Source organism: Ascaphus truei, chromosome 17 (genome assembly GCF_040206685.1).
Source record: "Ascaphus truei isolate aAscTru1 chromosome 17, aAscTru1.hap1, whole genome shotgun sequence".
NCBI lineage: Eukaryota > Metazoa > Chordata > Amphibia > Anura > Ascaphidae > Ascaphus > Ascaphus truei.
Window position 1 is genome coordinate 14,242,162 of NC_134499.1, and position 24,004 is coordinate 14,266,165.

General features: G+C 47.8%; 2 protein-coding genes across 5 annotated transcripts in view; both read right to left on the minus strand.

Moving 5' to 3' along the window:
• Positions 1–2,910: 2,910 nt before the first annotated feature.
• On the minus strand, positions 2,911–10,064 carry TOMM22 (translocase of outer mitochondrial membrane 22). Its single transcript, XM_075574036.1, has 4 exons — positions 9,916–10,064; positions 8,575–8,693; positions 6,159–6,276; positions 2,911–3,747 (listed from the first exon to the last, which is right to left on the minus strand). The coding sequence occupies exons 1-4, from the start codon at positions 9,979–9,981 to the stop codon at positions 3,685–3,687; spliced, it is 366 nt and encodes a 121-aa protein (XP_075430151.1). The 5' UTR covers positions 9,982–10,064; the 3' UTR covers positions 2,911–3,684.
• Positions 10,065–15,629: 5,565 nt separating this feature from the next.
• Positions 15,630–24,004, minus strand: part of CBY1 (chibby 1, beta catenin antagonist) — an 8,660-nt gene continuing 285 nt past the window's right edge. Inside the window, exons 1-5 of one of the 4 annotated variants that reach the window (XM_075574038.1) lie at positions 22,486–22,642; positions 20,524–20,666; positions 19,259–19,364; positions 17,604–17,716; positions 15,630–16,236 (exon numbers count right to left, since the gene is read on the minus strand). In XM_075574038.1, the coding sequence (XP_075430153.1) occupies positions 16,156–16,236; positions 17,604–17,716; positions 19,259–19,364; positions 20,524–20,601 (378 nt within the window). In that variant the 5' untranslated portion in view covers positions 20,602–20,666; positions 22,486–22,642 and the 3' untranslated portion in view covers positions 15,630–16,155. Of the gene's footprint in view, positions 16,237–17,603; positions 17,717–19,258; positions 19,365–20,523; positions 20,667–22,303; positions 22,434–22,485; positions 22,643–24,004 lie in introns of those variants that run through there. The other 3 variants (XM_075574037.1, XM_075574039.1, XM_075574040.1) reach the window with 3 other exon arrangements.

Here is a 24,004-nt window from a genome sequence, read left to right on the forward strand (position 1 = left end):
CGACTGGCATCGGGAACGTAGGTAAGGGTGGTGGATCATCTGGGCTGCCTCTCCAGGCACTGGCTCGGGCTGCTGAGGTACGTTGTCCATCCCCTGGGGCCGGAGAAGTTTGGGGCAGTCGCGTTCCATGTGCCCCCTCTGGTTGTACCTAAAGCACTGCCGTTCATGTGCAAATTCAATGGGCGCCGGTCGGGTTCTAGTAGGCACTGTGGCTGGCAGCCAGCAGCTCGCTTTGGTTCGGGCGGGATCAGGCTGTCGGGCCGAAAAGGCACTGCAGGGTTAAGGGAGACCGTGGTCCGCCTCAGGGGCTGGGTAAGTGCAGCCACAAAGTGATCTGCCAAGGCGTCCGCTTGCCTCTCGCTGACTGGTTTGCAGTCAATGACCAACTCACACATCGGGCAAGCATTTCAGCATGATCTGCTCTTAGGTCATGGAGTGTCTTAAAGGTTGTCATCTCACTCCCAGCGATCCATCGTTTAGATTGGTGCTCTAGCCGGGACATGAACTTGAGGTGCGTGTCCTGGGTGTAATATCATGTGCCAGGAGAACCTCCTTCACAACCGGGTAGTCTTTCGCATCCTCCCAGTCTATCTCATGGTGTGCCACGGCCACTTTGCCGTGCAGCTGAGGGACCAGGTATTTGACCCAGTCCTCCTCAGGTAAGTCATGCATTAGTTCTCAAAGGTTCGCAGATAACCATCAATATCATCTGTGTCCTCGCAGAACATGGCAAAGCGGTCATATGTGAGCTGGGGTGCTCGACAGGACCGGGAGCTCCGACTTCCAGAAGATGATCTGGACTTCGATCTGATGGGTGCACGAGCAGCCAGGAGCTGGAGCAGGATGACTCAGCAGCAGTGGCACCGCTGGCCAGATATTCAAGCTGGATGCCCACCTCTGCTGCAGGCGGCCCAGCCAGAGGCTCCCCCGACTCATCGCCGGAGTTGGCTGGGGATTCCCGTAGTCCGGAAGGGCCTGGAACCACCTTGGGGCTGTTCAATGCCTCAGCCCTAAGCATTGAGTACTTTGCCCGACATCCTTGTAGTCTTGTTGTACATCGACTAAGCGACAGAGAATGGTAAGGGGAGTGTGTCCGAGTACTGGACAGTTGTAACTGAGTTCTGTGGTCTTCAAACTTGAGACCTTACTTAAGACAGAGATTCCTGGAAGAATATCAGTGCTGAGCCTAGCGATCCCACTTCTGCCACCAGAAAATAGCCTGTCATGGGAGGCCAGGACTAACACACCAGGGATCAATTCACCAGACATAGTTAATAAAAGTAAATTTATTGGAAAAAAGGATCCACAGCTGTTTGTAACAGAAAACACACGCACCCAACTGGGGAACACCCTGCAGGCCTAGGTGCAGGGACCTCTGAGAAGAGATGACGTTCCCACACCGTGTCCAACAGGCTTCCTTCAGAGACCCCAACAGGCACACCAGCAGCCCAGAACTCTGGGACCTCTAACTGTGGCTGGCTCTGGCTGGAACCGGCTCTGGAATCCCCACTAGAACAGGGCCTCCGTCCCCACCTTAATACCCCATGCCACAACATAGGTACTTGAAGGGAGGGTTAAGGGTCCCTTCAATATGACCCAACCCGATTGGTGGGTTAACATGCAAGATTAAGAGAGTTATATACAAAATATTACATGGAAAGGTCACAGGCAACTTGCAACATTTCCTCCTGAGCACAGAATTAACCCCTGGTCCCTGAAGTGCTGGATCCAGGCTAGAGACACACACACACTATTACTGACAGGTAGTGGTAAGGCCACGATTATAGTAGGGTTGCACGCGACGGAGTGGATGGCGTCACGTGCGCTTGTCGCCCGAATGATGGGTGCACTACGATGGAGCGGTTGGTGAGGCGTGGCGGACGCTTCACCAGGCTGGTTAGCCCTCATTGGCTGAACCGCTCACGTGACGCGGCTGCTGCGCAAAAAACCTCCAAATCATTTGAAAAATCTGCCGCGTGGTCGCTCTGCTTTGCGCCAGCGCTCGTGCGCACTATGACCGGCCCGCTACAGCTGCAGCAGTTTGTTTGCGCACAAAATCGGGCGCGATATTGCGCCTACTATAATCGCGGCCTAATGCTGGGCTTAACCTTTATTAAAAGCAGTCACACCTAACGTCATACCCTTCCCCTCAATATCACCCTCTCCACCTTTAAACCCACCTCCTTAAAGTAGCGTATGGGTAGCACCGTGACTGATACTGTACATCACAGACGCTTTCCAGAACTCCCTCCTACTGTCTCTATGTTCTCCCTTAATTATCACTTGGATTGTAACCTCGTCGGGGCAGGGACTCCTTTTCCTACTGTTTTGTCTGAAGCGCTTATTCCCATTACGTGTTATATTATTATGTCACGTGTGTTACTGCTGTGACGCGCTGTGTACCTGGATAGCGCTATATAAAGATATACACATGTTCCCCGGGGAATCGCAACAGGACATTTTCCAACAAGCGTCTGTTCCCTTTTTTTTTTTTTTATCTAACGCCGCCTCAAATAAAAATAAATCAGATCTTTTTTTCAATCATTTTTTTTTTAATTTTTAATGTGAAAAAAAAAAAAAATTCTAAAAAAAAACGAAAATGCCCAGCACAGCGCAGACTTCCCCCAGCACAGCGCAGACGTCCCCCAGCACAGCGCAGACTTCCCCCAGCACAGCGCAGACTTCCCCCAGCACAGCGCAGACTTCCCCCAGCACAGCGCAGACTTCCCCCAGCACAGCGCAGACTTTCCCCAGTTCCACAAGAACCGCTCTCCAGGCATTGAAAGTCCTGCGGACAGTGGTGTCCGCACGTAATATAATTGCTGTAGAATAAAGATATTGGCCATAAACCGTCCCCCACTCGGGAATCGGCGCTTTGTCCTTCCCGGTTGGAGCCTTTTAATCACACAATAAAAAGAAACGGTTTTATTTTAACGAAGCAGTAATGAGAGCAAATCTACACATACGAAACAACTGGACTATAATGGGGTGAAAGCTCCTAGGTCTTATATTAAAGGGTCTCATCTGGGTGATTGATAATGTACCCCTCTCACCTATAAGTATATTTAATGTATTATTTAAAGTGAGTCTTGGGAGGGGCTTGATTTCCTCTGGCTGCTCCACTGTGCGATGATGTCACTGTGCGATAAGCACGCGCTTGTACAGCCAAAGCCGCCGCCCCCCCCCCTCTCCACATCCTCATTGGTTCTCTGGTGAGGACGGGGCGGGATAAAGGGATTAACAAACACTTCCCCGTTCAGAGGCACCTAAGAAATCCAGCCCGCCGCCTATGTGGGACCGCGCCTTTCAGGGAGCAAGCTTGGTGACATTTAACATACAGCTGGGGAGGTGGAGGTTAACCGCTACATTCTCAGAGAGACTAGCCCCACAGTCACTTTGGCAGTGAAGACCGATTGTGTTGGAGTGCAGCAGGAAAAACCTTCCCCGTCGTGTCACGCGATAAAGTGTCCCCCACTTGCTGGGCCTTCACGTTTTAACCGCCAACGTCCTGTAGCGCTCTTTTCTTTTTCAGATGAGAGGGCCGCTCCATTATGTGTGATTATCCCAGGGGACCATTCCATGCAGAGCGCTGGGCGGCCAAGAACGGTCTTCCATTATTCCCCCCCCCCTCAAAAAAAATCCCCAAAAAACAACCCATATAATAATTCTGTACGGTGCTGGAAGTTACACTTTTCCTGGGAACGGGGGAAGAGGGCCAGACATCCCTGTAGTAGGTCCTAGGAGTATCTGTTCAGGAGAAAAGAAGAGAGATGTCATATCACAGAGGCAAACCCGCCCCCAAAATCAACTGGACACTTCTATTTAAGGGGTATCCCATAACTCCCCCGGCACGCTCCTTTATTTTTACTACCCGACATTTAAATCACTTTCATTCGGAGGGCTAGCCACTGTATTAGGCAGACTGTGGCTCAGCCTCCTCTCCCAGAATACTTTGCTTGTCTGGCTCATGAAAGCTTACCCTCCCCCCTCTGCCATGATGTTCTATCCCAGGCAGCAGCGATTTTCAAAGGGACTTTTCTCCCACTAAGAAAGGGCCCGGGTGGTATTGGCCGTGTAACCATTTTAGACTATATGGTATTGCACCTTTAATACATACTGTGTACTACTTAGAGTGTAAGCTCTTTGAGACAGGATCTCCCTTTGTCTCATGTCGCCAATTAGCTTTTGCACTTCTCACCATTGTTTCCAAATGTATTGACCTGGTATCGTAATTTTGTAAAGCGCTGGACACACTGTTGGCGCTATTGTGATGCTGAGGGGGTAACCAGGCTCTATAATAAAGGTTAAGCCCACTTGGTTGCCCCTGAACTGTGTTTTGGGGTCCTAGAGTGTCAGCTCTTGGACCCGTGTATTGTGCATGCATTACTGTGAGCAAACTATGCGACAATAAAGATTTGTCTGTGTTTTGCCTTTCCTGAAGTGCCGAGACTAGGAGATTTCCAGCCTGTAAGTTTCAGGGTGGGTTTGCAGGAGAACGTCTTCACCGAATGTGTCTGTGTATCACGGTTCCGGAGTTATGGGATACCCCAAAAGTTGGATCCGGGAAACGGATAGTCAAAGCACATTGCTCCGGGCAACCTCATACTCTGGAAACGTTCTTGCGACTCACCAGCAGGGGGCCCTGCTGCTGCACCCAGAGGAAAGGTAAATGGGGCAAGAAGTGGTTAATATGTTCCTGCAACATATACCGGGGTCCCCAGTGTAATTAGGGGGTGCCCTGTGTTTGCCCAGACCCCCTAAACCAAGTATAAAGGTTTGGAGTTTACTCCGGCCAAGAATAAGGTGAGAGGGTTTTATTAGGATAAGGCTGAGAGAGTTTTAAAAGTAAAGTTAAAATGTTTAAAGATCCAGCTTGCGGTGTGTAAGAAATAAAGGCGAGTGTAAGGGGAACAGTTTAGTTTACACTATGTCCTACACCACAGAACTTAGCAGCAGAATGTATGAAAGTATATTTTATTAAGCAGCAGTGTTTTAAAATATGTTTACACTTTTATACATTAAATCAGGCAGGGTCTTTGTCCTGCAAGACAGAGGGGGGGGCCCTGGTCACTTGGGCTTTGGTGCCGGTGAGTCAAACACTAGGTCCATGGATCAAAGTGACACTAGTTGCTAAGGGTGTGAATGCCATTTGAATAAGATTTGTGTGAAGTGCCAGTGTCCTGTGATGAAATACAGGCCATCCTCGCAAACTGTCACCTTCCTGGACAGAGAGGCCCCAGCCCTGCAGGAGCTTTGCATGACAAATAAGCAAGATGGCGGTTTTGTCGCACATGCCCAGTGCCATGCTGAAGCTAGAGGCGCCAGGTTTCACAAACCTGGCAAAGTGTGTGAGTGGCTAGGGATGAACTTCCCACGCTGCGGATTGGCTGTAATACTGCAGGGATGACTTTGAAAAGGTTATAAAAAAGTGAGCAGCCAGCACAGAGAGCAGGTTTTTCCCCAGTGATTCAATGGGATTCAATGTTTTTTGCCAAGGTTTCCAAGTTCTCAAGATCCTAAGTCCTAGAAGTTCAAAGTGACTCCGAGTCTGGAAGCCTTGCGGAGAAAGCAAGGAAACAGCTACAGGACTTTACGCAGAGAAGCTTCTAAGTCAGACTTTCAGTACCATTTGGAGTGGAAAGTGTGGGAGCTGCTGGAGGCTCATGCCAATTTGGGCTCCAGAACCTTTTGGGCTAAGTCCCGGTCAACCAACGGACTATTTACAGACTTTATTTCAACTAGGAAAGTCAGTTTGTCAACCCCAAACCCCCAGTAAGTGTATTTTTCTTCTGCCTATTGTAATTCAATGTGTGTTTGCCTGTTTCTACAGAATAAATTACAATTTATTTTACTTATTGGCTTTGCTCAGTGATATGATCCCGGTTTTAAATGTGTAAGTACCTGGTCCCTCGTGACAGCTATATAAATAACATTATACCCAATACACTTGAGGCAGATGTTTGGTCCCGAAAACATCACACTATTTTCTGCCAACTGCAGTCCGAGGGTCACCATCGGGTCAGGTTTTCAGGATATCCCTGCTTCAGCACAGGTGGCTCAGTCTTTGACTGCATCACCTGTGCTGAAGCAGGGATATCCTGACTACCTGACATGCTGGTGGCCGCCCCCGGAGTAAGACCTCTCCACTCTGCTCTCACCTGTCGCTGCTGTAGCTGCTGCTGTTCCTGCATCTGCAGCTTCTCCGTCTCAAACACCACGGGCAGAACCAGGATCATGAAGGACGTAGTCCCGATCCACAATGCAGTGCGAGAAAAACTGCAACACAACAGAACACTGAGCGCTTTGGGGTACCCCCATAAAAACATTCTATCCTGAACGTGAGCCCAATGTGATGCCCCTAAAGCGTAATCCAAGCCGACGGTTTACCACCATTGCTTTAAAGCGGGGGGTCCCCGGAGCTGAACTGCACTCATTTCAGCTCAGGGGACCACCTGCTTCCTGAGATCCTTCCCTCTTTAGGGGGTAGGCGCTACGCTGGCAGGGTTCACGTAATGGCGGAGTTTCAAAGCTCCCGCACTCTGCGGGCCAATAGGAAGCTGTGACATCATCAGGTCCGGCTTCCTATTGGCCCGAGTGACCCGGGAGCTTTCACACTTTTACGAGATAACGGTACCCCCCCTTACGGTGATAAGTATCTCAGGAAGCTGGGGGCCCCCGGAGCTCAAATTAATGGGGTTCAGGGTTCAGCTCCGGGGACCCCCTGCTTCAATATGGTGTTAAAGAATAATAATAATAAAAAGCTGCTTGGATTGCGCCTTTAATGCAGATTGTCAACTATATGTTGTACTTGTATCTGGTTTGGATTTGAAGCAGGCCCGAAGCCTGGGGTAGAGTGGTCACATGGTTTTCCGTTTATTCTCACTTGCTCCAGCAGGAAACACAGAGCGGTTTCCCGTGCAGAGAACTTATCCTGAGCTCCTCTGATATAAAGCGATGTGATGGCGCAAAGTGGGAGCGGCTTAGCAGGTTTATTCATATGGGTTTTGGGCTCTGTTTTTACAAACAAATAAAACGATTTGAAATATTCAGCAACCAGGGAAAAAACTAGGAGATAAAAAAGCAGAAATCTTCAAAATAAACGTTCGAGGGAGAGAGGGGGAAATAGATCTGCTCCATTAGCTCCTTTGCCTCTAAAGGGTTAACCCAGGAGTTCTCAACTCCAGTCCTGCAGCCCCCCCCCCCCCCCCAACGGCTCATGTTTTCAGGATATCCCAGCTTCAGCACAGGTGGCTCAATCAGATTCTCAGTCTGAGCCTCTGATTGAGCCACCTGTGCTGAAGCAGTGATATCCTTAAAACCTGACCTGTTGGGAGGTCTTGAGTACTGGAGTTGAGCCCCCACTGGGTTGACAGAACACCCCACATCGCCGAGTTTTGCACACGAGTTGGACGCCACGTCGGTCTCTCCGTCAGACTGGCAGAGTGTCGCTGAAACCAGGTATCAATACACAGGATATCTTTTCGAACCAGCGTTTCACTGAACACCATCGACTTTCCGTCTTCAAAAAAAGGGTGCACAGCAGACGCGGCAGCGCGCAGGAAGATGCGGGCGTTCAAGGGATCCACAGTGCAGCCACGCCCCAGGGTTACGCGCACCAATTTGTCCTCGACGTGGCCATGAGGTCATAGACCAAAATGGGCGACTTGACTGGCTCCAGGGATTGGTGCGAAGATAAATAACTAAAAATCTGCATTTTGTTACTTTTACGATAATCACCAGTGTTTCCATAACCGCCAAAACAAGATGGCAGTCACGATGACGCAGCTGTCATTAGAATGTTACTAGCATGTGTGTCCGTGGAACCCAGATGCAAACGAATGGCCTGCACAACTGAACAGTGATCCACCCTTTGACGCTCGCGATCTCTGAGGCGGTCATGTGATCGCTCAGTCGCGAATGGCTGGAAGATAAGGGGAGGAGTCACCACCCCCTCCCGCTCATCAGTTCAGATCACGCCTGGAGCGCCGGATGCGATCTCCGTTAAGGCTAAGGCCCTACTGCATGTGCCGGCCTTGCAGCGCGTACACGGCACTTCACCGCGTTCTCCAGGGAGCCGTTTTTAGGCGTGGGGGCGTCGCCAAACGTGCCGCCGGCTGCAGCGGGGACCTAGCCTAAGAGAGAACGAACCCAAGACATTTTCATCCCAAGGACAGTACAATCCCACAGGGACATCCCCTGGAGATTGGAGGAAAGGAGATTTCACCAGCAGCAAAGGAAAGGGGCAGTTACCCATGGAGACTGATGGCAGATACAGTGGACATCTTTAAGGAAAGGTTAACATCTTTAGAAAGGAAAGAAACATGAGAAGCATGGCCGATCCACGGATTACGTGTCACTGGGGTTTTTTGTTTGCCTTCCGCTGGATCAATATAAATACAAATATAGTATCTCGTCGACTAAATGTAACATAGGATGAATTAGAATGGACATAAATCTACTATAAATATGTATACACCTCGCGGTCAGAATGAGATACGGATATAATGGCGGATTACACACATCATTTCAGAGCCAGGAGGTGATCACCCAAACTCGTCCCAGCGGCTACCTTACCTGTAAAATTTCTTAGCCGCGCAGACAGAGAGCTCCAAGGAGACCCCGGCCGCGGTGCGTAGCCGGTCAGGTAACATCTCCGTTAAGCCCCAGAGCCTCTCTGATAACGTTTCATCCAGCTGTATCGGAGAGGGCAATAAAGCACGTTTACATCTCATTGTGATAGTGGATTTCTTTTTTAGTGTAATTATTTAATCATTGTGATGATCCTCCTCCCGCGCGAATGACTCTGCAGCGGTTACAGGCTCAAAACAAAAGAAGGGACATTCAGGCGACTACGATTACCTCTGCCCTTGCCGTATGTGCAAATGCTGGCGCTGTGCGTATATGCAGGTGCAGGTTATTCCGCACAAAAGCTTACAACCTCATTTTTGCCGTTTGAGAATTGCCTGAGGTCACAGATTTAAAACTGCGAATCAGCTCAGGTTAAGCTCACGTCAAAAACCATTACACGGTCAATCCTTGCTTTCCCCCTAGATCTGTCAGCGCTGGCACCAAAATCTTGTGAGAGTGGGCGAGTGTGAGAGAGCGAGAACCAGTGTAAGCGCGAGAGAGAGCGAGAACAAGTGTTAGCGCAAGAACAAGTGTGAGAGAGCGAGAACAAGTGTGTGAGTGAACAAGTGTGTGAGAGAACAAGTGCGTGAGTGTGTGAGAGAACAAGTGCGCGAGAGAACAAGTGCGTGAGTGTGTGAGAGAACAAGTGCGTGAGTGTGTGAGAGAACAAGTGCGTGAGTGTGTGTGAGAACAAGTGCGTGAGTGTGTGTGAGAACAAGTGCGTGAGTGTGTGTGAGAACAAGTGCGTGAGTGTGTGTGAGTGTGTGTGAGAACAAGTGCGTGTGTGTGTGAGAACGTGATGTGTGTGTGTGAGAACGTGTGTGTGTGTGTGAGAACGTGTGTGTGAACAAGTGTTTGTGAGAACAAGTGTGTGTGTATGTGTGTATATAAATGTGAGAGTGTATATGTAGCTCAGTGGTAATGGCCTTTGGAGTAGGTACACTGCTGGGAGTGAAAGTTCTGAAGGAGATTCCCCCAGTGTTAAGGCGTCTGGTTGACCTGTGAGATGCATTGGGGTGGGCAAGGCACTGCCTGGCCCATAATCCATTGGGGTGTCGGTAGCCCGCCCAAACGCAATGCATCTCAAGGCCAAGCGACACCACAAACCCCAGGATGCACCTAACCCAAGCTCTACCCTCTGGCAGAGGAGAGGTTAACCCATATTCCGTTGCACTAGGGGCAGTTATTGCCAGGACTAGGCGTCCCAGTGTGCACTGGCGCAGCATGGAGTCCATAGCCCCCCAATGAATGGGGGTGTAGTGCTGGCTTCCCCCCTCCCAGGGTCACCTCATCGTCTTCCCCCTCCTCCAGCTCCAGGATCTTCGCTTGTCTCAGCTCCGGCGAGGAGGACATGTCTGCTCAGCGTGGAGGAACACACAGGGGTCAGCCGGCCGGAAGCGCGTCACCGGAAGCAACCGGCGACTCCAGGGCATGACAGCGAGACTAGGAACCATAGAGGTGAGGAGCGCGCCCCACGTGGCTGCTTCTAACACTGCACATCTATTTACAAATTCTCACACTATATTATATGGCATTATACAGCATGACACTACATTATATACACCCCTATATTATAATACACCATTATATCACTGTACTTAATAGCATCAGTGTTTCAGACTTCAAGAGACTGACTGATAAAAACCAACCTGTTTCCAATAAAATGTTATTATATATATATCAACCCCACACTGATGAGACCCATCAAGGTCGAAACAGCTGTCTGTGGGTGGTTTTCTGGGTATGCACCTTAACCCTGGCTGTGCTCAAAGCTGTGACCACGCAGCAAGCTTAAGCCTATAGGAAACCATGTTAAAAATGGTTTTTGAGGCAAAAAGTGACACTGTGTGCTCATTTGCATGTCATTTCCCAGAATCCCTTGCTGCAGTGGAAGTGCTGTATGCTGGGTGATGATGGGGAAAGGCGGGGTTGCAGACCTGCCTAAGACATGCAGATGAGCATACAGTTGTATTTGCATATATATATATATATATGGAACACACAATAGATGCCGCAATCAAATCACCCTTGTGTGATTAAATAATCAGTTAACCAGAAGTCAAGGTAAAAGGTAACCCTCTGGTGGTGCTACCGACCCAAGGGAATAATATGACTAAAAAGGAGGGAGAGTAGGGTCAAAAAGGTGCACTCAAATGCTGAATTATGAAAAATAGAAATGGACTTTATTAACAAAGAGTATAAAAAACACAAAAGACAGACCCACACAATTCACATGTCAGATCGCTATGCGACACAGCGTAAAAACATCAAAGAGGTACAATTGGTCTGATAAGAGCCAAAGCAGGGTAACAATATATCATTACAAATATAACATAACAGAACTAGGGGAAAAATATTTCTCCCCAAGTAATGTTTACTGAGATCGGCCGATCCAGAACAAGAGTAGCAATGAATATAAATGGTAAGTAGATACAGACCACAAGAGAAAAATTGGATATATATTGTAGTAAATGTACATAAACCTCTTAATGATGATGAAAGATAATTAGACACATAGCTAGAAATACATACAGTTGTGACCCTTAAATGTGCTGTAAATCAGCTGAATAAAGTGATGCCCAGATTGAGCTGCACATGTAAAATAAGTAGCAGCAGTGGTAGATCTATAAAGTGCACTGGTATTTTATACTGTATGAGCGCTACCAGTGCACTTTATAGATCTACCACTGCTGCTACTTATTTTACATGTGCAGCTCAATCTGGGCATCACTTTATTCAGCTGATTTACAGCACATTTAAGGGTCACAACTGTATGTATTTCTAGCTATGTGTCTAATTATCTTTCATCATCATTAAGAGGTTTATGTACATTTACTACAATATATATCCAATTTTTCTCTTGTGGTCTGTATCTACTTACCATTTATATTCATTGCTACTCTTGTTCTGGATCGGCCGATCTCAGTAAACATTACTTGGGGAGAAATATTTTTCCCCTAGTTCTGTTATGTTATATTTGTAATGATATATTGTTACCCTGCTTTGGCTCTTATCAGACCAATTGTACCTCTTTGATGTTTTTACGCTGTGTCGCATAGCGATCTGACATGTGAATTGTGTGGGTCTGTCTTTTGTGTTTTTTATACTCTTTGTTAATAAAGTCCATTTCTATTTTTCATAATTCAGCATTTGAGTGCACCTTTTTGACCCTACTCTCCCTCCTTTTTAGTCATATATATATATATATATATATATATATATATATATATATATATATATATATGTAGAGGTATCAGTACCGTGTTAGCCGAGCTTCAATAATCAAAAAATAAATAGATGATACCGTTCTGTGGCTAACGAAATGCTTTTATTTGTGCGAGCTTTCGAGATACACTGATCTCTTCTTCCGGCGATGTTACAATGAATGAAGCAAGCAAAGGGTATACTTTAAAAACAGTGTCTCTTGGAATGTTATCTGTGTTTGTCCTTCCCCCGTGTGGATGAGATTTATGGCTAGAGGTGTTAAATGGTTCCTGAAAGTAAGTGATGTGAGAGTGTGTGTGTGTATCTGTGTGAATGTTGTGTACCTCATCATGTGCATGAAATGCCCAGGAGGCTGCTACTACATAGGTGAGACAGGGCAGGGCTAAACAAGAGAATGAACCTGCATCGCCACAGCATCACGCGCGGAACAAGAGACAGTCCTGTTGGCGAACATTTCTCTGACTCTGGCCATAAGATGAACGATATAAGGGTTGCCATACTCAAAGGTAATCTTAAAACACCGAAAGAGAGACGGTTGCATGAATACAAATTTATGCAACTGTTCGGGACACTTAACGGTGGCCTAAACAGAGATCGAAATTTTATGAGTCATTACTGACACAAGTGAACTCTATTCCCATGAGCGCTAAAGGCCATGTCTGTACATACTGTGCTATATGTATGCACACACAGCTGTCTCTTACACATACTAATACTCCTTGTTTTTCTATCCCTATACACCAATAGGGACCACATAGTATCCACACACACACTTTTAGTTATGCTACTATCTCTCACATTTCCACACCTACCCACACCATTTATATTAACTCCCACTCCACACACCCCTTTTGTAAAGCACTGTATACACTGTGGGCTCTCCATTCATTTATATTCACACAGATACACACACACACTCTTACATCACTAAGGCTAAGGCCCCGCTCCCTCCGTCAGCGCGCCCGCACTGCAGACAGGCGGGGCGCTGACAGACACAGACCGTAGGGAGCGGGAGCCGGAGGTGGGCGGGAGAGGGAGGTTTGAGTGGGAGTGGGGGCGTGGCTTGAGCGGAGGGACCCGCTACTCTCCCCCCCTCCACGGGCTCGGGCTGGCACTCATACACACACGCAGACACACACACACACTCAGGCACACACAGACAGAGGCAGGCACTCACGCACTCAGACACACACATACACACACACGCAGGCACTCTCTCACACACACACACGCACGCACGCACGCACTCATACACATACACACACACACACACAGAGGCAGGCACTCCACACTCAGGCACACACATACACAAACACAGATAGGCACTCAGACACACACATACACACACAGACAGGCACTCACGCTGCTTTCCCCCCACACTCCTCCCAGCTCCCCGAAGCCTCCCCTCCTCCCGAAGCCTCCCCTCCTCATTGGCTCACAGCCACACCACGTGACGCGTCAACGCTAGGGATCACTATTCTCTTGTATACCGTAGCGGCTGACGCGTCACAGCGTGTAGTGAGCTGTGCAGCCAGGGGGGACCGAGACCGGCTCGGGAGGATTCCCCTGCTGGTGGGGAACTCGCGTGTGGCCGCCCGCGCCGCCGGGCGCACCGGGTCCCAGGCCTTACTTTCAGGAACCATTTAACACCTCTAGCCATAAATCTCATCCACACCGGGGGAAGGACAAGCACAGATAACATTCCAAGAGACACTGTTTTTAAGTATACCTTTTGCTTGCTTCATTAAATGTAACATCGCCGGAAGAAGAGATCAGTGTATCTCGAAAGCTCGCACAAATAAAAGCATTTCGTTAGCCACAGAACGGTATCATCTATTTATTTTTTGATTTTATATATATATATATATATATATATATATATATATATATATAAAATCAAATTCTTATTGAAGATGGAATCCTAAGCGACATATAAAATAATTTATATCTAAACTGCAATGTTTTAAATATAGAAAATATGGCCCCGCAAAAAATCATCTCTCCCCATTGTCTGTATTCCAGTCCAATTCCTAATAATTTAATGGTCAGTATATCAGTGTTTACTTTAATTGACATTTAACATAGGGGCAGTTACCCCACAATGAGAGAGCGTACATATACATACACAAATAGAATGTCTTTTTTTTCTATACGTATAATACCTACCCAGACATTCTGCCAAACATACACTGCACAATACATTGCATGTCTTTATGGCTGCAAATAGTTTATTGCACAGCTGGTTTCTAACGCTGGTTAAATATCTCCATTTACAGATCTCTGGAAGTCAAAACAGACCAACTTTGCTGTCCTGGCATACAGTGGAGACTGTGCTTAGGAGACCCTCTCATCACACAAGAGGTACCGTATAGCTAGCCAGCTGCCATCAAAACAAACTATTCCGGAAATGTGAATGAATTGGGCAGTCACTGGTTTTATTATTTGTGCATGGGGGTTTATTTAAGATTTCTGCTCTTGCTTTATGCAAAGTATTTATATATATATATATATATATATATATATATATATATATATATATACAGTGTTCGACAAACCTATACATTTGCTCGCCCCGGGCGAGTGGATTTAACCCCCGGGCGAGCTCCTATTGGCCCAAGCAGCACACGTTTGGTACTAGGTGGCGAGTAGATTTTTTGTGTGGCGAGTAGATTTTTTGGTGATTTGTCAACCACTATATATATATATACAGGTAGTCCTCGGTTATCCGACACAATGCGTTACTCAAAATGGCGTTGTAAAGTGAAACGTTGTAAAGCGAAACACGTTTTCCCATAGGAACACTGTTTAAATGAAAGGTTCCGTTCCTGAAGGCATTTTTAACACTAAAATACACCAAATATTTTATGCAGGCAATAAGATATGCACCACACACATAAATTATATAGTGTATATACTGTATAATATATATAATATAACATAATAAATAATATATTATATAGTATAATATAATATTATATAGTATAATATTATATATATACGCTCTTAGGACGCTTTGCAATGTTGTTTATGTGAATGTGTATATATATACACACATACACAACGTTGCAAAGCGTCGTAAGAGCGTTGGATAAGCCATTTTGGCGTTGTAAAAATAAATATAGGTATGCATTCCATAGCGTTGGATAAGCCATTCGTTGTAAAGCGAAACGTTGTAAAACGAGGACTGCCTGTATATATATATATATATATATATAATTATTTTTTTATAATAAAAACACAAAATATAAATATTTCCATTAAAAAATAAATGTGAATTAAGAACACACAATTATCAACCGTCTGCAAATGATACATTTTTCACGAAAAAACAAGTGCAAAATATGTCAGTATAACAAAAACGGTATAATTGTTTGCAACATTGTAAACCAGGGGCGGGAAACTCCAGTCCCTCAAGGGCCAACAACAGGTCAGGTATTAGGGATATCCCTGCTTCAGGTGGTGCAGTCATTGACTGAGCCATCTGTGCTGAAGCAGGGATATCCTGAAAACCTGACCTGTTGGTGGCCCTTGAGGACTGAAGTTGGCCGCCCCTGTTGTAAGCTTTCAAATACCGATCCCCAGAACCTTTTGCTCCCACCGTTTGTTGCCCTGATGCCATAAAAAGGAAATGCAGATATGATTTCTGTATGCTGCAGATTATTGATCAGGGTTATTAGTTTTACTGCAAAATCCATCACCGATTTCATGGGCAAATGACACACTGAGGAGGCAAATCAACAAGACGCAACTCACATCAGGACATCTCTCACCGCAGATTTATAGGAAACTCGTTTTTATTTTCAATAATAATAATTTAAAAAAAATTCATACAAAATCAATGGGATTTGTGTGTTGTGTGAATATAGTTCTTCGTGTAGCTCTACAGTTACAGTCAGATTATAAATGACACATTTTATACAATCTTCCAAAAAACACAAGTCTTCACTAGATGTCTATTTTTAAGTGGCTTCTTGATGAACCATGTTACCGGGCGGGCGGTAAAGCATAGAACGGGTTAATAAGGGCATTGCTACGGGATATTTTTTTTAAACAATAAGGTTTTCTGCAGGTCGCCCTACTTATGCAAAACTGCGATGTTTCTCAAGTGTTAACAAATATCCGAGGAATATCAAAACGGGCAGATTTTATTTTCTTTCATTCTGAAGCTATCCCATATATTATTAGTCCTGGAAGACTTGCCAGGTGTCGTCTCCCCCAGTACAGTTCATGCTGGGGAGACGAGGCCGCCTTAAATATGGTGATCGCTCTCGGGATAAGACAAAGTCCCCGCTATTGGGAGTTTTATTTCCTCCTCCCACTAAGGTTCTTCAGCTCCTCCAGCTCCTTCTCCCTCAGGTGGGACTCCGCCGTGGTTTCAGAGAGCTGCGTTAAGAAAGACGACGACAGTGAGACTACCACCTCGAAACCGCGGCAGACATCAAGAACATAGCCGCTTATTCACCGCGCTGCAAAGTCCATGTCCCAGTGCCGGAGACGGTACGTTTTGTCCCGTTGTGGCTTAGCAAGTTCCTATCCAATATAGGTAAAATAAAGGAGGGAGGAGTAGGTCGTGTGATAGCGGAGATGTTACAAGCTTTCGAACCTCTGGATTCTTGGTCAGGTCCGGATTCTGCATCAGCACACCTAGAACCCAGAGAGGTTCCAAAGCCTATCACAGATCAACTATTTGTTGGTTCAATAGAACGTATTACACGTTCTACTCCTTCTCCCTCCAGTTATTGTACCTCATGGAAGAAAGGACCAACACGGCTATCCACCCAACATAGGGAGATATTCACTAAGCTCTGATTAGGGATATCAGCGTCCGACCCCGTGTTTCAATACCAATTAACCCTGCATCAAGCTGATATCAGAGCCTAGTATATTCCAGTCATAGTACATTGAGTAACATGCAGTAACACATACAAAAATGATCTATTTTAGCATACCCTGTACCAAGTACTGTCCCTGTTTTTTTACATCCTGTACGTATTACATTCAGCGGTACCTATTGTACCCAATTCTGCCAGCGGTTGAAGCTCAGAACATTCAGCAGGGGTGTGTGTGCGTGTGTAAACACTCATTTTATTGCGGATATAATCTTGTGCTTATAGTGGCAGACTTTTTTGCAGTATAACCTTAGAAAGTATCCCCTGCTTTGGAAGTCCCTCTGTCTTGTACGGACAGAGAAAATAAAGTGTTCCTATATCATGTGCCACATTTTAGTAAGTGCAGAAGCCAGTGACGTGGTTGTGCGGTTCAGTAACTTGCTGGGAGTGCATTGTATGGGGAGGGATCTTGTTCTCGGCTTCTCCCTTTACCCTTGGGGTGCCCAAAGATGTAGCTACCATGTTATGGGGCTCTGGTACTCCAGGGGACCATGGCGTAGTAGTTACTAATGGCTTGTTTTGGTTGGAAGGCCGCGTTCTGCACTCCACGGAGTGATCACGTCAAGTTACCGGGTTTAAATCTCTCAGGAGGAAACAAAATGGCTGACAGGGTTGCAGACAATAAGCCGAAAACATTGTGGCTGTGGCCTCCTATTGGACGGTTATTTAAATCCCCTGGAAAAGGCCGGAAGTGATACCGGTAACTTGACCCGCAAGCATCTCGGGAAGCAGCAGGTCCCCCCGGAACGGAAAATAGAACGATTCAGCCCTGGGGGACACCCCGCTTCTAATTCTGTAAGAAAAAATAATAAATGGGGGTTAGTTAGTGGGGAGTATAGATTTAAACATCTCCCTTCTCACCATATCCAGTAAGATATCCGATTTCAGCCGTAGTAGGTTGTTCTCCTCCTCCAGCTGCTGATTTCTCTTCCGTAGCCGCTGAACCTCCCTCTGTGATCCAGTGCCACCCGACTCTGCCAATTGGAGGAGACACGGAGGGAAGAGGGGGGCGAGAGAGACACGGAGGGAAGAGGAAGTCCGGGGGGGGGGGGGGGGGCGAGAGGGACATGGAGGAAAGAGGAAGTCCGGGGGGGGGGTTGTTGAGAGAGACACGGAGGGAAGAGGGAGTCGGGGGGGCGAGAGAGACATGGAGGAAAGAGGGGGGCGAGAGTGACAGAGGGGGTCGGGGGGGGGGGGGGGAGAGAGGAGGGAAGAGGTAGGTGGGGGGGGAGACGGAGAGAGAAACATCAGGAGCTACATCTATTTTATACTGCCCAATGCAAACCCCGGGCAGCAGAACTAGCACCGGTGCAGGGACTCGTTATGGTACTAGCCTCCGAAGCTGCAGACTAATGCAAAACGTGCAAGTATTAACCTAAACGGTTTCCCAGTGCAGCGCACACTATAATATTCTGCACTTGCAACAATATAAATAAAAAAACTTTATATACATCATTAGCCCTTGTCGATCCACTCCTGGATGAAGGAGCTTATATGTGTATATATACACACACACACACAGACACACACAGATAGTTACCAGCCCAATAATATAACGATATGAGCAGAAATATGTTTTATTAATACATACAGTACACCACCAGGTAACCTGACGTTTCGGTACCCAAAGGGTTACCTGGCGGGGAATGAGTTAATAAGACTTTTTCATCTCTTTATATTATTGGCCCGGGCTGGTAACTCTCTCTCAGGAGCAGGGGTGGCATCTCCAGTCCTCAAGGGCCACCAACAGGTCAGGGTTTCAGGATATCCCTGCTTCAGCACAGGTGGTACAGTCAAAAACTGAGCCACCTGTGCTGAAGCAGGGATATCCTGAAACCCTGACCTGTTGGTTGCCTATGAGGGCTGGAATTGCCCACCCCTAATATAGAGGCGCCTAATAGGCAATTATGTTCATTTTTACAGGGGCCAACGAACAAAGTAAGTAAAGTATTTATACACCCGGCTTTTACCCTTCCACACGGTCTATAAAACCAGCATTCAAATTGCTAGAAAAGATTCACAGGCCAGTGTTTTATTGTAATGTGCGCATGTGAGTTATCAGACACCTGGAAGGGTTTTAAAGTTAGTTTGTAAACATGTGAAGTAGAGACTTGGAGAATAGGAGTTTGCACAGGCAAGGCTCTCCCTCCTTATCTTTACTAGACTGACAGGGTGGGGTGGAGTAAACGCTTGGTTAGAAGTGCCCCCTCTATTCCGAGGCCCCGATAAAGCAACGTTTTATTTCCAAAGAAATGAAAGATAAACGTTCACTTTGTCTCATTCTGAAGGAAGACAAGTAAACGGGTTATTTTAGTTAAGAAGGCGTGGCTCAGTGAGGGAAGCCACGGACTCTGAAAACCATGACCTCGTGGCAGGGGAGCCGGGTTCAAATGTCAGATCCTTGTGACCTAGGTTAGATCAATATCTCCCTTCTACATACAGTGTCGGTGCTGCACAAGAAAGAAAAATCAGAGATTGCCCCCTTTGTGAACCAGACGGGTAGGGGTGAACCTTACCTGTTATCCACTGTCCATTTTCAAATTTTAAACTCTGTCCTGCGATGCTGATCGTTGGGAAGCCGTAATCTAAGCCCAGTTCTACCTCCTTTGTTGTCCGGTCAAGCTTGTATAACACAGAGAGAGAGAGAGAAAGGTTTGATACAGACCAGCGATTAAAGCCCCGTCCCTCATATAGAGCTAGAAGGTTCTGCTGTGTGACTGTTAATGACAAACTCAATGTACCACTGCCAAGCACAGAAATCCTAAAGAGATTCCATAGAACGTCTTACAGACACAAGCACTGACGTCAGCAAAGGCTAACCCTTAGAGGAGAGGGAGACTGGGGATGAGGGAAACTTTCAAATGAAGGGTTTCAGCAGTACAGGAGGAAAGCGTTAGAATAAGAGGTCATGCTCTTTAACTGGAGGGTGGCACGCTGATGGGGAGATGTGAGACAGGATGTCTTCACCGACAGGGTGGTGGATTTGTGGACCTCCCCCCTCACTACTACTACTACTATCTGCGCTCCCACCTGTCCCCCCTCACTACTACTACTATCTGCGCCCCCACCTCTCCCCCCTCACTACTACTATCTGCGGCCCCCCCTCTCCCCCCTCACTACTACTACTATTACTACTACTACCTGCGCCCCCACCTCTCCCCCCTCACTACTACTACTATCTGCACCCCCACCTCTCCCCCCTCACTACTACTACTATTACTACTACTACCTGCGCCCCCACCTCTCCCCCCTCACTACTACTACTACTACTACTATCTGCGCCCCCACCTCTCCCCCCTCACTACTAGTATCAGCTGCCCCCCCTCTCCCCCTCTCTACTACTATCTGCGGCCCCCCCTCTCTACTACTACTACCTGAACCCCCACATCTCCCCCCTCACTGCTACCTGCGCCCCCACCTCTCCCCCCTCACTACTACTACTACCTGCGCCCCCACCTCTCCTCCCTCACGACTACCTGCACCGCACCTCCCAGTAGAGGTTGTAGGAGCGAATACAGTAAGGGAATTGAGATGTGCTTGGGTTAGACATCAGACTAAATCCTAAATATAAAAGAAAACAGAGGATCAGCTGGGGGTCTGGTGTTTAAGAGCAGGTAGAAAAACGGGCAGCCTGGGGGGGGCCAAGTTGGTATTATCTGCCACCAAATTCTGTTACCCAGGCACAATTTAGAACGGTGAAAGCTTTAACCCTTACACCGTGCGAGTTGCCAGAGAGGGCTATGCCCAGGTTATAAGGAAGAGGTCACGGGTATGGACATACCGCATGCAAGTTGGAGAGCGAGGCCGATTTTCTAGGTGGGGTTTTCTTCGGGCTAAATGTGCTCCCAAACAGAGGCATCTTGCCCGAAAACAGGGTGGATTCCAGTGCTGGGCCGTGGTTCTTCTGCCTTCACAGTGAGGTTCCTTGGGAAGAAATAAAACAAACACTTGGTTATCCAGGTGAGGTAACTCCGTCTCTGCACTAACTGCTGTAGGGTCACAGCTGTGGATACCACTGAGAAAATGATGCGATAAACGCTTCTGGATCTCCAGGGTGGGAGGCTGTAACTGGCCCGTGGATGGGTGGCTGAGGTGGGTCTGAGAAGACATACATAGATAGAAGGTAGTGCACGCACTCAGTCACACTGGTAAATGAGGGGTACTTAGCTGCCGGTGCACTGGTTCTAGGGAGCTCCTGACGTCCCAAAGTAGTTCAGTAGGTAATGAAGAAAAAGGCACACGGTCTTAATCAGCAACAAGAAGGTTTAATGTGCCATGAAAACCAACGTTTCGGCAGTACAATACTGCCTCTCACCTTGAGAAAGGCAGTATTGTACTGCCGAAACGTTGGTTTTCATGGTACATTAAACCTTCTTGTTGCTGATTAAGACCGTGTGCCTGTTTCTTCATTACCTTCTGGGTCTGAGAAGACGTCATATGATGGAGATATCTCCCAGATGGTGCAATGTACCCCATGGAATAAAATAACACTGACACGACGTCTTCCTCTTGGTTTTCAGATCGCGTTCTGCGCACCTGGACCCGATTTCTCCAGGAGAACAGGCAGTAAGAGACCATGACGTAGCCAACTCCAGTTCTCAAGGGCCCCCAACAGGCCAGGTAGTAGGAATATCTCCGTTTCAACACAGGTATCCCCAATACCTGGCCTGTTGGTGACCCTCAAGGACTGGAGTTGGCCACCCCTGGCATACACTATATCAGACTGCGCCCCCCTGCCTGCTCCCCCTCGCGACCCCCTTACCTTTTTCGGCGGCGTGACGTGACCCAGTTGCCATGGAGACGAACGTGTGACGTCACTCCGCATGACACTGCGGCGTCATTTAACGCCGCTTTCCCATGGCGAGGCTTCACAGCAACTCTTCTGAATCCCGGTAAGTGAGTTGCAGAGCCCTCACGCGATCCCCCAGCTTTTCATTTAAATGCCTCGGGGAAGAGCGCGGGGCTTCTGCAACCGCCCGCGCCACCCTGCATGATATCATGGGATCCCTGGAGATTAAAGCAGCAATCCCGAACCAGAGAGCGTCCCGGATCTGAACAGCGCCGTTCTCAGCTCCGGCTACCCGAGATACTTACCCGTGTCACTTCCTAGATGTTCAAACTGGTCATCCATTACTAATGCCATAATATTCCCCCCTCCCTCTAATAACTTTGCTGCTCCCCAGCGGCCCCGCGAGATCTGGACGCCATTTTTATTTCCCTGCAGGGAAAGGGGGAAAAAAAAACTACACTGCAACTCAAATGGTAAGTAAGTATCTCAAGAACCAGGGGGTCCCCGGAGCAGAAAACTGCGCGGCTCTGGAGCTAGGAATACCGCAATCTACCAATGCGGCAGGATCGCGGCTTTAAATACCTCCGGGGCAATGGAAATGCCCCACAATGGAAGTCATAGGTAGCCCCTGAGCAGAACTAGCCGCCCCGAAGGGGGTAGATACCCCAATTAAGGTGCCTCTGCTCCCCTGGCTGGGGTCACCCCTTGATTAGCCAGTTACACAGCGCTCCAACTGCATGGAAAAAAAAGCAGCGGTCCTGTGTGACTTCACCTGCAGTAAAAGTCATTGTATACCGGTTTCTGCTGCTTCTTGCCGGGCCTAGTTACGTTACTGTGGGCAGCGGGTGAGCAGCTGGTGCAGCCCGGAGTCTCCCTGGCTCTGTCCCCTGCCTCCGCCAGCTGCTCAGTGCGCATGCGCAGAGAGCGGCATAAACCACCCGCCGGGGGACGCACCGTAATGCAAATCCCGCACTGTACACGCGGAGCCCTTCGCCGGGTTCTGTGAGCTCCTCTGTCTCTGGCTGAAAATGTGCCGACTGTCTCTCGTCTACAAGTTACCCAATACAGGGAGGGACAGGCAGAAAATCCCCCTCCCCGAGCTTGGAGAGATGGACTGATCCAGCGCTCCCGTTGCCATGACGACGGCGTCAGGAGCTCAACGGCCAGCGGCTGCGGGTTGTACCATAATCCAGGTGGCGGGGGGGAACATCGTTCATTGCTTTGTCTACATGTTTATATGTTACGTGTCTGCGCGTTAATGTAACGATGATAAATGTGTGAGGGATGCGGGGGAGCCCCGTGGGATTCTGATGAGGAGTGAAAGAGGTGTGTGTGTGTGGGTGTGTAAAGATGGTTTAGTCCGGGCGGTTTCTATGGTAACGGAGGATGCTAAAGGGAGGGGTCTGTGTCTTCATTAAAGGGACAGGAGACTGGATTCACATAACCTCTCGCTCTGTATCTACACATACACCTGTCTCATTGAGCTCGGCCCATCACCAGATAAGAGTTACATTTGTCATGTATAATAACATTAATTTACCAAAAATACATCAAAACTACAATAGAGCGGCTGTCTGTACCTCTGTCTGTTGCTGTGACTGCTTCAGCCAGTCGAAAGGATTCAGCCGGTTCGCACAAACCTGTTACTAAAATGTCACAAGTTTGCCGAACCAGTGCTTAATTCTTTTATCTGTGGCAGCGGTTGGGGTCTACCAGCATCTTTTCCTTGCATATCTCAGTATGGCCGCGCGGCGTCAAATGGCGCCTCTTTGCCATGCCGACGGGAACACCACGTGACGTCCGTTGCTATTGCAACGAGACGTTACGCAGCGTTGTGGTGTCATGGCAATGCAGCCATTTTGAGAAGATATGCAGGGAAAAGATGCTGGTAGAGGCTGGCCGCCGCCCAGGTAAGAACCGGTTATAAAAAATGTTGTCAATGACTGCGCCACCTGTGCTGAAGCAGGGATATCCTTAAAACCCGACCCGTTGGTGGCCCTTGAGGATTAGAGATGGCCCCCACTGCTATAGACTATGTAAATTGATAAACCACATACATCGCAGATGCTAAATGTGTTGTTGCAGCCACATGGAAGGGCCCTATCCAGGGCTGCCACCTTCTACTGAAGGCTATCCCAGGGATAACATTTTAAAATGCAGCGCTTACATTCAGCGGTGGCATCTCCCCGCGTCCTCCCAACATCTCCCTCTGCAACTCCCATCAATATGGCTGCGCGGCGTCAAATGCCGCCACGTTGCCTTGACAATGGGACGCTACGTAATGTCACAACGTCATGCAGCGTCAAGTTGCCGTGACAACGGGACGGCTTAAGGCGCCATGCAGATTATCTACAGCCCTTTCCTCCCCCTCACATCCGTACAGCACCGTGCACATTAACTACAGCCCTTTCCTCCTTCACATCAGTACAGCACCGTGCACATTAACTACAGCCCTCCCCCTCACATCTGTACA

What these genes read in the sequence shown, in the direction of transcription:
- TOMM22 (XM_075574036.1), bottom strand. Translation starts at nt 9,981, where the DNA reads ATGTCCTCCTCGCCGGAGCTGAGACAAGCGAAGATCCTGGAGCTGGAG. An exon ending in AGGAGGGGGAAGACGATGAG is followed by an intron (nt 8,694 to 9,915) that starts GTGACCCTGGGA and finishes TCTCCGATACAG; the next exon opens with CTGGATGAAACGTTATCAGA. An exon ending in AGCAGCTACAGCAGCGACAG is followed by an intron (nt 3,748 to 6,158) that starts GTGAGAGCAGAG and finishes TCTCCTGAACAG; the next exon opens with ATACTCCTAGGACCTACTAC.